The 15,442-nt window shown below is 55.0% G+C and overlaps 1 protein-coding gene across 3 annotated transcripts in view; it reads left to right on the top strand.

The window, feature by feature from the left end:
* C18H15orf39 (chromosome 18 C15orf39 homolog) overlaps positions 1-15,442 on the top strand; it is a 49,822-nt gene that overhangs the window by 26,932 nt on the left and 7,448 nt on the right. For all 3 annotated transcript variants that reach the window (XM_075575912.1, XM_075575913.1, XM_075575914.1), the window contains exon 2: positions 11,699-15,157. In XM_075575912.1, the coding sequence (XP_075432027.1) occupies positions 11,758-15,157 (3,400 nt within the window). In that variant the 5' untranslated portion in view covers positions 11,699-11,757. The remainder of the gene's footprint in view (positions 1-11,698; positions 15,158-15,442) is intronic.

Here is a 15,442-nt window from a genome sequence, read left to right as displayed (position 1 = left end):
CGGGAGACCAGGCAATTTACACCTTTTTTCCAAGGATCATTCACTGAGCAAAACAAGGCAATGAAATAAGTTGAATTTTAGTTGCACAAATTTGCTAACACACAGTGGAACACAAAAATACAGACAAAAAGACACACTTACTGGGGGTCTGGACGAAAACTAGACTCTCCTAGGTGCAGGGAACTCTAAATAAGGGTTTTACCCTGGCCGGGACTTAGCCCGGAATCTCCTGGTTCCCAAATCGGCGCCGCCGCTCCCTTCTCTTCTGAGAACTTGGACTTTCTTGACCGCGAGTTACTGCCAATCCTCTGGAACTGAAATCAGTTCCCAGCCGCGTTCGATTTTGAGAACTTGGACGCAAGAGTCGGGACTTAGTCTCTGGCGGGCCGGCTTTTCAGGCTTGAAATCGAAGCTGGTTGCTCTGCTATTCGCGCCGGAGCAACTTTGAAAAGCCCGTCCGCGCTCTTACTACCGGAGAACTCGAATCTGATTGGCTTACTGGTTCTTCATAGTATTCTGAGTTTCATTCACAAAACTCAGCAGCCAATCGTCGCGTGGGGAAATTCCCACCAACCAATCAGAGCCAAGCCGGTAAGGAAACCCGGGTCAGCGGGAAATATGAAATAGGAGGCGGGAGACCTGCACAAGCCTGGCACCTCACTCCCTGGCTATCTCAATGCCCCCCGCTGTGGCAGGCCCCTCCAGGTCTGGCAGAGCCAGTGGCATCCTAGATGCTCTCCCGACCTGGGTACTCGGCCCTTCCCTGCTAACCAAATGCTTTTCTCACCTTTGGCATCCTCTGGTTTCTTTGAACACCGATGTCCAGCAGACTTCCTGGCACCTATGGGTAGCCTGACAACATGGGTTCCGAATGTAAAGACACATTTACATTTCATACAGTACAATAATAAAAGATACTTTTATACATTTCCCAGAGTCTCTGGGTATAGGGGATTGAATAGGGAAAATGTTGTACTTTATTTTCTATCTCCCTTTGCTCTATACCCTTTATCTTAGAGACAGTGTGGACTATTGGAGTCAGACTGGACTCTTGAGTCTCCCATCAACCTTTAAATATGGTTGAGGCACCCACAAACCCTGTACTGGTTCTGGGGTACCCGGGCACTAGCTGGGGTACTCCTCTTAACCTAGGGATGCCCTCAGCTATAGGAATAGATGTGTTATCCCTGTGCCCCATTCCCCTTTCTGGACTGTGCTGAAGCAGGGTACCCTAGCTGTGAGTCACGCTTGAGTTTTCAAGGGGAGGTATTGCCAGGACAATGTGCCTGCATGTGTCTGAGAATCGGGCATGATTCCCTGGTACATTTATGGGGGATCCGACAATTCTGGACCCAAACCTCCTCGGCACATTCTGACAACGGTTCCTACGCAAAAAAAAACCTTGAAACTCATAACCTAGCAATCCCTGTTTTATTGCATGTCCGGAAAGGGAAAAACACAAGAAGTGCTTTTATTACATACAGTACATTGGAATGGTGGAATGGTGGAATGGTACATTGTTTCTCGGCCCAAGAGCTAACTCTCTTGAACCCTTGCACATGGATCAGGGGTAACCAAAAACAGGGTTAACCTTTTATTTGAGAGCCTGGTTACCCCCTCCCATTACCGGGAGGGGTTGTATGGGTTATAGGTAGAGTTATATGGGGCAGTGGGAGGGGTTATAGGGAGAGTTATATGGGGCAGTGGGAGGGGTTATAGGGAGAGTTATATGGGGCAGTGGGAGGGGTTATAGGGAGAGTTATATGGGGCAGTGGGAGGGGTTATAGGGAGAGTTATATGGGGCAGTGGGAGGGGTTATAGGTAGAGTTATATGGGGCAGTGGGAGGGGTTATAGGGAGAGTTATATGGGGCAGTGGGAGGGGTTATAGGGAGAGTTATATGGGGCAGTGGGAGGGGTTATAGGGAGAGTTATATGGGGCAGTGGGAGGGGTTATAGGGAGAGTTATATGGGGCAGTGGGAGGGGTTATAGGGAGAGTTATATGGGGCAGTGGGAGGGGTTATAGGGAGAGTTATAGGGCAGTGGGAGGGGTTATAGGGAGAGTTATATGGGGCAGTGTGAGGTGTTATAGGGAGAGTTATATGGGGCAGTGGGAGGGGTTATAGGTAGAGTTATATGGGGCAGTGGGAGGGGTTATAGGGAGAGTTATATGGGGCAGTGGGAGGGGTTATAGGGAGAGTTATATGGGGCAGTGGGAGGGGTTATAGGGAGAGTTATATGGGGCAGTGGGAGGGGTTATAGGGAGAGTTATATGGGGCAGTGGGAGGGGTTATAGGGAGAGTTATATGGGGCAGTGGGAGGGGTTATAGGGAGAGTTATATGGGGCAGTGGGAGGGGATATTGGGGGCGGTTATATGGGGCAGTGGGAGGGGATATTGGGGGCGGTTATATGGGGCAGTGGGAGGGGATATTGGGGGCGGTTATATGGGGCAGTAGGAGGGGATATTGGGGCGGTTATATGAGGCAGTGGGAGGGGATATTGGGGACGGTTATATGGGACAGTGGGAGGGGATATTGGGGCGGTTATATGGGGCTGTGGGAGGGGATATTGGGCGGTTGTATGGGGCAGTGGGAGGGGATATTGGGAGCAGTTTTATGGGACAGTGGTAGGTTTTTTTTTTTAGCGGTTTTATGGGACAGAGGGAGGGGTTATTGGGAGCAAATAAAAGTCCCACTTGTGAACCCAGTTACATGTCTCAGACAGGTCTGCAGCGCTGCCCTTCCCCATTATCTTAGCATACAATGCTTTTACTGCAGCTAGGGATTCTGGGTAATCACAGGCCAATGAGCACTCGGTGTCACCGTTTTAACATGGACCCCTATATGCTTAGGCCTTCCGTAATACACAGCTTTTTCAGCACAGCATGGGTTAAAGAAGTGCAGAGCCCGTAACCTGCTCACAGACGGCAGTTTCCGCCTTTTGGGTGTCGGTGTGAGGATGGTTACGGGCGGTGCAATGTGAAGCTGAAAGCGATTTCAACCGCACATTAAGTAAATTGTGGTGGGTAAATAGTGACACAAACTCATCATGTGTGAGTGCGATTCTCGAGCTAATGATCTACATCACATGGAAGACACTTGATTAACAAGCTTGTTACTTCTGATCCAGCCCCAAGCCGACCATTAAAAAGACCCGTGTCACCTTGGAATATAAACTCCGTGCCAGGGGAGAGACAGAGAGAGGAGGAGTGAGGGGGAGAGCTGCCAGGTAACAGGGCACCGCTGGGGTGGGGGGGGGGGTACGTGAGTAATAAAGGGATCAGTGTATAACAGCAGGGGGGGGGGCAGTGCATAGCAGAGAGGGGGAGTATGTGCATGGGGGGGTAGTGCATAGCAGAGAGGGAGTAAGTGCATGGGGGGGGTAGTGCATAGCAAAGAGGGGGGAGTACGTGCATTGGGGGGTGTGCATATCCGAGAGGGGGGTAGTGCATAGCAGAGAGGGGGAGTAATAGCATGGGGGGGAGTGCAAAGCAGAGAGGGAGTAATAGCATGGGGGGGCAGTGCATAGCAGAGAGGGGGAGTAAGTGCATGGGGGGGGCAGTGCATAGCAGAGAGGGGGAGTAAGTGCATGGGGGGGCAGTGCATAGCAGAGAGGGGGAGTAAGTGCATGGGGGGGCAGTGCATAGCAGAGAGGGGGTGTAAGTGCATGGGGGGGCAGTGCATAGCAGAGAGGGGGGTGTAAGTGCATGGGGGGGCAGTGCATAGCAGAGAGGGGGAGTAAGTGCATGGGGGGGCAGTGCATAGCAGAGAGGGGGAGTAAGTGCATGGGGGGGCAGTGCATAGCAGAGAGGGGGAGTAAGTGCATGGGGGGGCAGTGCATAGCAGAGAGGGGGAGTAAGTGCATGGGGGGCAGTGCATAGCAGAGAGGGGGAGTAAGTGCATGGGGCAGTGCATAGCAGAGAGGGGCAATAAGAGCATGGGGGGGTAATGAAAAACACGTGTGTGTGTGTGTGTATATATATATATATATATATATATATACACACACACACACACACACACACGTGTGTCTGTCAAAAAATCAGGCACACCAAATGCTACAATGAATGTGTCTTTAATCGCTCTTGAAAAAGGCCCCATTGGGACTCTCTATATCTCACAATGACATGTATATGTGTAAACAATGAGTAAAATCCAGTGCAGGGGTGCGCAAACTTCCTGCGCTGTGGGCGCCATTTGATGCTGCGTTGCCATGGAGACGCATGACTGAAGCCGGGTAGGTACGTGTACAGAGGCCTCGCACACTCAGCGCGGGGGCCTCTGTAACCTGCCGCGCCCCCCACCTTGTGCACCCCTGTCGCAGAGAATTACACGTACTTGATACTTTATCTAAGTGAGAAACTCTTGGGAAATCTGAAAGAAACGTCGTAAAACTGCCAGGGAATGATAAGTGACCGCGGAGAGGAGAGGGGGGGGGGGAGTAGAGGAAGAGGGGGGGTGGAGGAGAGGAGGGAGAGGGGGGGGGAATGACCTCAAGCCCTGAACTCTGACCTTTAGGCAATCAGGAGATCTCTGCGTAGATGAAAGGGGCGATTCAGCAGACAGATTAGGGGGGGTCCCAGCGATGCAAAGAGGGGGAAGTGCATATATTGGGGGGTGGGGGGGATTCGTTTTTGAATGTAAAGATTAGGAAATGGGTGCGTTTCCGAAACGCCAGACAAACATGCTGCTGAGTATGACGCAGCTCTATCGCGCTCTTGCGTCCGTATGTTGCTGACGTAGATGGCTGCGCAGCACATTTTTAACCCCCCAGAAATGTATCTCCTGCCCTGTAAATCGACATTAAAGCTGCCGCTGTTCCCGGGGTGTGCGCAGACTAATCACACGTAATTACCCACAGGCCGTTACACAAAAGCTGAATAAACAGACTGCTGACAATTCATTCATATCCCTGTTTTTCGGGATCATTCCAAGGTCGTTTGGCTGTCGCACAGCTCCGGAGACGGGCGAATAGGTGTGTGAGGGGCGAGTGCGGTGTGTGTGTGTGTGTATATACTGCATGTATATGTGAGTGTGTGCATACTGTATGTATATGTGAGTGTGTGCATACTGTATGTATATGTGAGTGTGTGCATACTGCATGTATATGTGAATATGTGTACTTTTGTATATATAGTGTGTGTGTGTATACTGCTTGTATATGTGTGTGTGTGTATATGTGTATATATATATGTATATGTGTGTGTATATATATATATATATATAATCAAAAAATAAATAGATGATACCCTCAGATCATTCATCTTATGGCCAGAGTCTGAGAAATGTTCGCCAACAGGACTGTCTCTTGTACCGCGTGTGATGCTGTGGCGTAAGATGAACGATCTGAGGGTTGCCATACTCAAAGGTAATCTTAAAACCCCGAAAGAGAGACGGTTGCATGAATACAAATTTATGCAACTGTTCGGGACACTTAGCGGTGGCCTAAACCGAGATCGAAATTTTATGAGTCATTACTGACACAAGTGAACTCTCTTCCCATGAGCGCTAAAGGCCATGTCTGTACATACTGTGCTATATGTATGCACACACAGCTGTCTCTTACACATACTAATACTCCTTGTTTTTCCATCCCTATACACCAATAGGGACCACTAAGTATCCACACACACTTTTAGTTGTGCTACAAACTCTCACATTTCCACACCCACCCACACCATTTATATCCACTCCCACTCCACACACACCTTGTGTAAAGCACTGTATATACTGTGGGCTCTCCATTCATTTTTATTCACACTGATACACATACACACTCTTTCTTCACTTGCTTTCAGTAACCTTTTGACACCTCTAGCCATAAAACACATCCACACCGGGGGAAGGAACAGCACAGATAACATTCCAAGAGACACTGTTTTTAAGTTTACCTTTTGCTTCATTCATTGTAACATCACCGGAAGAAGAGATCAGTGGTATCTCGAAAGCTCGCACAAATAAAAGCATTTCGTTAGCCACAGAACGGTATCATCTATTTATTTTTTGATTATTGAAGCTCGGCTAACACGGTACTGATACCTCTACATATATATATATATACTGATACCTCTACATATATATATATTGTGTGTATAGCACATAAATTCCTTCCTGTGGATTGAATCCCAGATCAATGTGTGTGTAATGGGGAGATGTGTATACAGGTTTGTGTAATGGTGAGCTGTGTGTAATGGGGAGCTATGTGTACAGGTGTGTGTAGTGGGGAGCTGTGTGTACAGGTGTGTGAAACGGTGAGCTGAGTGTAATGGGGAGCTGTGTGTACAGGTGTGTGTGTAGTAGGGAGCTGTGTGTAATGGGGGGCTGTGTGTACAGGTGTGTGTAATGGGGAGCTGTGTGTACAGGTGTGTGTAGTGGAGAGCTGTGTGTAATGGGGAGCTGTGTGTACAGGTGTGTGTAATGGGGAGCTGCGTATACAGGTGTGTGTAGTGGGGAGCTGCGTGTACAGGTGTGTGTAGTGGGGAGCTGTGTGTACAGGTGTGTGTAATGGGGAGCTGTGTGTACAGGTGTGTGTAGTGGGAGCTGTGTGTACAGGTGTGTGTAGTGGGGAGCTGTGTGTACAGCTGTGTGTAGTGGGGAGCTGTGTGTACAGGTGTGTGTAGTGGGGAGCTGTGTGTAATGGGGAGCTGTGTGTACAGGTGTGTGTAGTGGGGAGCTGTGTGTAATGGGGAGCTGTGTGTACAGGTGTGTGTAATGGTGAGCTGTCTATACAGGTGTGTGTAGTGAGGAGCTGTGTGTACAGGTGTGTGTAGCGGGGAGCTGTGTGTAGTGGGGAGCTGTGTGTAATGGGGAGCTGTGTGTACAGGTGTGTGTAGTGAGGAGCTGTCTATACAGGTGTGTGTAGTGAGGAGCTGTCTATACAGGTGTGTGTAGTGAGGAGCTGTGTGTGTAGTGGGGAGCTGTGTGTACAGGTGTGTGTAGTGAGGAGCTGTGTGTGTAGTGGGGAACTGTGTGTACAGGTGTGTGTAGTGGGGAGCTGTGTGTGTAGTGGGGAGCTGTGTGTACAGGTGTGTGTAGTGGGGAGCTGTGTGTGTAGTGGGGAGCTGTGTGTACAGGTGTGTGTGTGTGGGTTGTGTGTACTCGGAGCTGAATTAGATTTTTGTTTTTCTATTTGGATGCCATCCCAATCTGTCATGGGATCAAGTAGCAGTCCCCGGGGGTATTGCGCTGAGCCAGGCTCACCTGTGTGTGTGTGTGTGTGTATGCGTGTGTGTGCGTGTGCGTGTGCGTGTGTGCGTGTGTGTGTGTGTGCGTGCCGACCTCGCGCGCGTGTGTCAGTGAGCCCTCTTACTCTGTGTCCCTCTCATCAGACCCTCAGGCTGTGATTGTACCAAAAAACGCGGCGACAAAACAGAGTATACATCCCTGCAAAGTGCTGATACCTGCGCTGATGTCGCGCCGCGTCCTACTGCAGTGCGCGAGACAGTGGCAGAGCTTTCCAAATTTGTTTTCAGGTTGCGACGGCAGCGTCACGTGATGCAGCCGTCCAATCAAATGAACAGATGTCAGCCTTGTCTCCCCTGCAGGCGCGCGCAGACGAATGCGTTTGTGCACATGTCGCTCTGCGACGTCACAGATGCGCTCGCATTGCAGATCTTCTGTATAATCGCAGCCTAACACCCCGAAGACTTTGCACAGTTCCAGCCTACCCTTGTCTCTCCTTTTCTCCCCCCCCCTTCCTCCTCTTCTTCCTCCCCCCCTTCCTCCTCTTCTTCCTCCCCCCTTCCTCCTCTTCTTCCTCCCCTTCTTTCCCCCCCCTTCCTCCTCTTCTTTCCCCCCCCCCCTTCCTCCTCTCCTTCCTCCCCAGCTTTCCTCCTCTTCTTCCTCCCCCCTTCCTCCTCTTCTTTCTCCCCCCCTTCCTCCTCTTCTTTCTCCCCCCTTTCTCCTCTTCTTTCTCCTTCCCTTCTTTGTCCTTCTCTCCTTCCTTCCCCCTTTTCTCCTCTTCTCACCCTCCCCCTCTTATTCCTCTTCTCCCCCTGCTTCTCCTCCTTCTCCCACTCCCCCTGTTCCTCCTCTTCTCACCCTCCCTCTGTTCCTCCTCTTCTCACCCTCCCCCTCTTCTTCCTCTTCTCCCCCTGCTTCTCCTCCTCCCACTCCCCCTCCCCCTTCCTCCTCTTCTCCCCTCTTTCCCCCTCCCTCTCCTCCTTATCCCTCTCTTTCCTTATCCCCCTTCCTCTCCTCCCTCTCCTCTCTTCCCCCCTCCTCTCCTTCCTCCCCCCCTCCTCTCTTTCCCCCCCTCCCCCTCCTCTCTTTCCCCCCCTCCCCCTCCTCTCTTTCCCCCCCTCCCCCTCCTCTCTTTCCCCCCCTCCCCCTCCTCTCTTTCCCCCCCTCCCCCTCCTCTCTTTCCCCCCCTCCCCCTCCTCTCTTTCCCCCCCTCCCCCTCCTCTCTTTCCCCCCCTCCCCCTCCTCTCTTCCCCCCCTCCTCTCTTTCCCCCCCTCCTCTCTTTCCCCCCTCCTCTTTCCCCCCCTCCCCCTCTTCTTTCTCCCCCCCTTCCTCCTCTTCTTCTCCTTCCCTTCTTTGTCCTTCTCTCCTTCCTTCCCCCCTTCTTCCTCTTCTCCCCCTGCTTCTCCTCCTTCTCCCACTCCCCCTGTTCCTCCTCTTCTCACCCTCCCCCTGTTCCTCCTCTTCTCACCCTCCCCCTCTTCTTCCTCTTCTCCCCCTGCTTCTCCTCCTCCCACTCCCCCTGTTCCTCCTCCCCCTCCCCCTTCCTCCTCTTCTTCCCTCTTTCCCCCTTCCCCTTCTCCCCTCCCTCTCCTCCTTATCCCTCTCTCTTTCCTTCTCCCCCTTCCTCTCCTCCCCTTCCTCTCCCCCCCATCTCTTTCTCCCCCTCCTCTCTTTCCCCCTCTCCCCCTCCTCTCTTTCCCCCTCTCCCCCTCCTCTCTTTCCCCCCCTCCCCCTCCTCTCTTTCCCCCCTCCCCCTCCTCTCTTCCCCCCCTCCTCTCTTCCCCCCCTCCTCTCTTCCCCTCCTCTCTTCCCCCCCTCTCTTCCCCCCCTCTCTTCCCCCCCATCTCTCTTTCCCCCCCCTCCTCTCTTTCCCCCCCTCCCCCTCCTCTCTTTCCCCCCTCCCCCTCCTCTCTTCCCCCCTCCCCCTCCTCTCTTTCCCCCCTCCTCTCTTCCCCCCCTCCTCTCTCCCCCCCCCTCCTCTCTTCCCCCTCCTCTCTTTCCCCCCCTCCTCTCTTTCCTCCCCTCCCCCTTCTCTCTCTCCCCCTTTCCCTCTTCTCTCTTTCCCCCCTTTCCCTCTTCTCTCTCCCCCCCTTTCCCTCTTCTCTCTCTCCCCCCCCCTTCCCTCTTCTCTATCTCCCCCCCTTTCCCTCTTCTCTATCTCCCCCCCTTTCCCTCTTCTCTCTCCCCCCCTGTCCCTCTTCTCTCTCTCCCCCCCCCCGTCCCTCTTCACTCTCCTCCCCCTCCCCTCTCCTTCCTTCCTCTTCTTCTTGCATCAGATTCTCTGGCAGGGTTTCTGATTAATGAGCTGAACTCGCTAACAAGCTTATTAAAAATGAACCACTTCACTGCTGTAGCATAATATAGAGCATAGCGTGTCAATGCACGGTGCATACATGTTCATACGTGTGACAGGGTTTTTGCATCCCCAGCAGCAAGGCATTGTGGGGCGTGACTTTGGAAGCCCCCGAAGTGAGTGACAGCTATACCCCCCCATACTGCCTGCGCACACTGAGGGGCAGTTTGGGGGGGATTATTAAGCGTGTGTCCCCCACATGCTCAGGACACCATACTGCCTGGGATCGCTCACACAGTTACGTTGTAGTTATAAGATTTCATGATTAGGGGCACACAGGACGGGGGGTGCACTGTGATAGGAGCCTGCGTGCATGGCGAGCGTGACGGGGCACGCGGCGCGATCAAAATGCCGAGGCGGGCCAGAGAGCGCACAGGCGAACGCGCGGTGAGAAGCGCCGGTGCTCGCAATCCGTGAGGCGGCAAATACATTTGTGGCTGTCGCGCGATGGCCGGCTCACGTGAGCGGGTCCACCCAATGAGGGCGAACCAGCTCCGTGACGTCATTGCCACGTCTCCCGGTCGCGTCTACCCCATGGCCACAAATCGCTACAGGCGACCGTGACGCGCGCTCACCTTGGACGCGGCCTTAAGAGTAATGCTGACGGTGAAACCTGTCCCGTGAGTTTGTAGATGGACACGGAGAGGCGGGACACGGAGAGGCGGGACCCCACGTGTCGGGACCCCACGTGTCGGGACCCCACGTGTCGGGACCCCACGTGTCGGGACCCCACGTGTCGGGACCCCACGTGTCGGGAACCCACGTGGGATGAATTACTTTGTATGGGACAATGGTACATTTTGTTGTAGATTTTTATTTGCAAAATGACAAAATGGTCGTCAACACTTTAATGAACCAAACAATTTCTTGGTGGGTTCCTGTCTCTGCCCCTGTATCTGCCCCTGTCTCTCGGTGCGTTACTGACTGACCCTGTCTCTGCCCCTCGGTGGGTTACTGACTGCCCCTGTCTCTGACCATGTCTCCCTGCCCCTTAGTGGGTTACTGACTCTGACCCTCGGTGGGTTACTAATTGCCCCTGTCTCTGACCCTCAGTGGGTTGCTGTCTCTGACCCTCAGTGGGGGTTCCTGTCTCTGCCCCTCAGTGGGTTACTGACTGCCCCTGTATCTGACCCTCAGTGGGTTCCTGTCTCTGACCATGTCTCTGCCCTGACTGCCCCTGTATCTGACCCTCAGTGGGTTCCTATCTCTGCCCATGTCTCTGACCCTCAGTGGGTTCCTGTCTCTGACCCTCAGTGGGTTGCTGTCTCTGACCTTGTCTCTGCCCCTTGGTGGGTTACTGACTGACTGACCCTCGGTGGGTTACTGACTGCCCCTGTCTCTGACCCTCGGTGGGTTACTGACTCTGACCCTCGGTGGGTTACTAACTGCCCCTGTCTCTGACCCTCAGTGGGTTGCTGTCTCTGACCTTGTCTCTGACCCTCAGTGGGTTGCTGTCTCTGACCTTGTCTCTGACCCTCAGTGGGTTGCTGTCTCTGACCTTGTCTCTGCCTCTCGTGGGTTGCTGTCTCTGACCCTCAGTGGGTTGCTGTCTCTGACCTTGTCTCTGCCTCTCGTGGGTTGCTGTCTCTGACCCTCAGTGGGTTGCTGTCTCTGACCTTGTCTCTGCCTCTCGTGGGTTGCTGTCTCTGACCTTGTCTCTGACCCTCAGTGGGTTGCTGTCTCTGACCTTGTCTCTGCCCCTCGTGGGTTGCTGTCTCTGACCCTCAGTGGGTTGCTGTATCTGACCCTCAGTGGGTTGCTGTCTCTGACCTTGTCTCTGCCTCTCGTGGGTTGCTGTCTCTGACCCTCAGTGGGTTGCTGTCTCTGACCTTGTCTCTGCCTCTCGTGGGTTGCTGTCTCTGACCCTCAGTGGGTTGCTGTCTCTGACCTTGTCTCTGCCTCTCATGGGTTGCTGTCTCTGACCTTGTCTCTGACCCTCAGTGGGTTGCTGTCTCTGACCTTGTCTCTGCCTGTCGTGGGTTGCTGTCTCTGACCCTCAGTGGGTTGCTGTCTCTGACCTTGTCTCTGCCTCTCGTGGGTTGCTGTCTCTGACCCTCAGTGGGTTGCTGTCTCTGACCTTGTCTCTGCCTCTCATGGGTTGCTGTCTCTATACTTCGTGCCTCGGCTTATATCCCTGACTTGGGTCCCTTTTATCTCTTGCAGGGAAAGGGCGTTTGCCCCCAGGAGGAGTTGGACACACACGGTAGCCTCCGGCGTTCCTAATGGCGGGCAAGCGTAAGGCTAGCACCGTGGATCACATGATCTACAGCAAGGTGTTGCAGATGGAAGCGGAGCCGCGGAACTGCGCAGAGGTCTGTCATGGGACTACCTCCCCTGAGGAGCTGCTGGCGTACCGAGCCTTCCTAACCTACTCCCTGCCGGGCTCTGAGGGCCCCGACGCTCCCAATCCCTGGAGCTCTGCCACCACGTATCTACAGTACGCAAGCAACGCTCTGAGCCAGCAAATGAGGGCCGACGTGGCCCCAGGAAGGCGCCAGAGACACAAAGATGAGGGTGTGAAGAGCTACCCGCTGCCCCCCGAGACCACAGAGACCCACTTTCAAGGCCAGCAGTACCACCCTGTCCTGGGCTACCCTGTGCCTGCTCCCATTGGCTGCCCCACGCTGGCCGTGCCGCGGCCTGTGTATAGAAGCCCCAGCAGTTATATGGACGCCGGCCACGGCCCGCAGGGTCTCACGTCTCTGGGCATCCACGTAGGATCGCAGCAGCTCTGCCCGCCCACTGCAGAATGGGTCTCCCCTGCTCACTTTACGTATCAGTCTCCCCCAGTATACGGGACTGGCGCACAGAAGACGTCCCTTCCCCCCCAGATGGGCCATGCAGAGTCCCGTTCGCGAGGGATGCAGGAGCTAAGCCCGGCTCACAGGCAGTGGGAAGGTACGAGTGCACCCGCGGTTTTACCCCCTGCTCCTCCGGCTTATACAGACTGCTTCCCCTCTCTCCCTCGCGCTAACATGCTTTATGCTCAGGGCGATGCTCCCCGGCCGAGCGGTTCAGCCTTCATTCCCCCCTCTCACCCGCACAACTACAGATCCAGAGCCTTCCAGGGCGGTCTGGACAGCAGGATGGGGCAACTTCACTCAACGAGTCACTACAGTCCGACAGGGGATTGTTACCCTCACAGACACTCTCCCCGTTCCTGCAGTGTGGACACAGCTCTGCTGCCTACCAGTGGGAGGGGGACCATCACCCAAGCAGACCGGGAGATGAGGGTGGGTGCGACCCACGCGGACCGGGATCCGAGGGTCGGGGCGACACATGCAGACCTGGGGCTAAGGGTGGGTGCGGCCCACGTGGACCGGGAGCTGAGGGTTGGTGCGGCCCACATGGACCGGCAGCTGAGGGTGGGTGCATCCCACGTGGACCGGCAGCTGAGGGTGGGTGTGATCCAAGCGGATCGGGGTCTGAGGGTGGCTGCCACCAACGTAGACCGGGAGCTGTGGGTGGGTGCCACCCACGCGGACTGTTTACTTCAACAGAGTTCAAGTTGCAAGAGCCATGTCCAGAGCCCGCACCTTCCCTTCCTCCCTCAGGATCCCACTTCGTATCTGACGCCCGCTCTCACCGCCGAAGTTCAGCTGCGTCTCTCCACTCCGTCTCTCATACGCTCGCCGGTGAGAGAGCGCTCGTTGGCCCCGCGGGTTTCAGTGCCGCACGGCGCCTTCCGTCCTCTCGCTGCCTGCGGAGTCAAGGAGACGGGATGTGGGCCGAGTCCAGCCATTGAGTGCATCCGGAGGTCCAACCTGAATGCAGAACACCTTAGACCTGCCATGTGTTCTGGGCTCTCCAGCCCATATCGGACCAGGGAGGAAGACTTGAGGGGCAGGAGCCCAGAGGTTGCATTGTTAACGAGCCTCCACCGTGAGCTCCTCCCCACTCCTCCAGCACGTGACCTGGAGACTGATGCCCCCCCCTCTCCTCCAATGCCTGTGATTAATAACGTGTTCAGCCTGGCTCCGTACCGAGCCTATCTGGAGGGCACTGCTCCTTACCCCTTGACTCCACGGTGTCGACAGGCAGGTGGTAAGAACATATCCACCTTCCCCATCCTCCTGCAGCCCACTCCAGACAGGCCTGAGACCTTCGTGGAAGGAACTGCTGAGCCCTCTGCGCCGGACAGCACTCTTGAGATCAGTAATACTGAGCATCGCTCCCATTCAAGCAACAAGTGCACAGGAGCTGCACAGCCCGGACATACGCTGGGGTCTTCACTCCCCCAAACTGAGGTGGAGGAGGTGGTTCTGGACCTCAGCTTAAAAAAGTCACCCCCCTTGAACTGCTTCCCCCAGGACCTGGAGAGCTGTCCCCCTCAGGCGGCCATGAGCTGTCCCCCTCAGGCGGCCATGAGCTGCCCCCCTCAGGCGGCCTTGAGCTGCCCCCATGAGACCGCCTTGAGCTGTCCCCCTCAGGCCGCCATGAGCTGCTCAACCAAGACCCCCATCCTGTGTCCTCCAAAAAAAAACGCCCCTTGCCCTCTCCAGAGCCCCGCCCCGTGCCCTCCCCAGAGCCCCGCTCTCTGCCCTCCCCAGAGCCCCGCTCTCTGCCCTCCCCAGAGCCCCGCTCTCTGCCCTCCCCAGAGCCCCGCTCTCTGCCCTCCCCAGAGCCCCGCTCTCTGCCCTCCCCAGAGCCCCGCTTTCTGCCCTCCCAAGTCTCCCTCTCACCTTACCCTCCAAGCCCCTGCCATCTGCCCCCCTACTCTCTACATCCCCCAGCTTCCCTCGCAACCCTCAGAGTTTGTGAGAGAGAGGTGGAGACACCCAAGTGACTGTTCACCCTTGCTGACTCCACCCACAGCGACAGAGAACGATAACGGTGGCTTCCACAGTTCCAAATCCTTCATGTTCAGGAAGTACAAGATGAAAGTGGCACCCACGGGGGGAGAGACCCAGGAAGAAGCAACAGCTGCTGTGGCCCAAGCTCTGCCCGGCTCTTTCCTGCTGCCCCCCAAGGTCACGCAGTCCCTGCCCCACTGCACTCCTGTCTCCTCCCCCACATTGGGAGAGGCTAACGTGGCAAGTGGAAAGGCCACCCAGAAAGGTTCTGGACACCACTTTGCTGAGCTGCACCGGTCTGCACGTGCTGCTATCACCAGCTCGGTCAGAGGGTCTCCCCCCGAGCTGCTCGAGGACTGGCTGGCAAAGACCAAGGAAGAGGAGGAGAGACCCAAATCTCCAGTGAAGTCCAAGAGCAGCTCCCGGGTCACCGACCCCTCACAACATTCGCCAGGCCGGAACGTGTGGCTGGCCTTTGATGGGGTCCGCCTGCTTCTCCGCAAACTGCTGTCCCAGCTAGAGACCTTCATGTTTCCCCAGAGCTGTCCCTTTCCCCACGTCATCCGGGCTGGCGCCGTCTTTATCCCCATTCACCTGGTGAAGGAGAGGATGTTCCGGGAGCTGCCCGTTGCATCCGTGGATCGGGTCTTGCAGCGACATAAGGTGGAGCTCCGTCCCACCACTCTTTCCGAGGAGAAGCTCCTGAGGGACACGGAACTGAGGGACTGCTCCTCCCGCATGTTGAAACTACTCGCCCTCAAACAATTGCCTGACGTGTACCCGGACTTGCTGCACCTGTACTGGGGACACTGCGTCCAGAGGCAACTTGGTGAGTATCGGACCTCATCCCACAGACAGTCACGTGTACAGTGTGTGTGTGTGTGTGTGTGTGTGTATGTATATGTGTGTACATACATACATACACACACACTTGAGCACGAGATTGTGACTTCAGTACTGGGGAGTTAATAATATTACAGTTGTGACATTGTGTTCAGAAAGCTGCAGTGTAATGAGATTCCCCACTGCTAACGTGGCTTCTGCTTCTCCTTGTACAGCACACACTTGTCCTCATGCTCACCAGTGTTTTACACGATGGCGCTGAAGTTTAGTC

Source organism: Ascaphus truei, chromosome 18 (assembly GCF_040206685.1).
Source record: "Ascaphus truei isolate aAscTru1 chromosome 18, aAscTru1.hap1, whole genome shotgun sequence".
Taxonomy (NCBI): Eukaryota; Metazoa; Chordata; class Amphibia; order Anura; family Ascaphidae; genus Ascaphus; species Ascaphus truei.
This window is presented reverse-complemented; position numbering and strand designations above follow the sequence as displayed.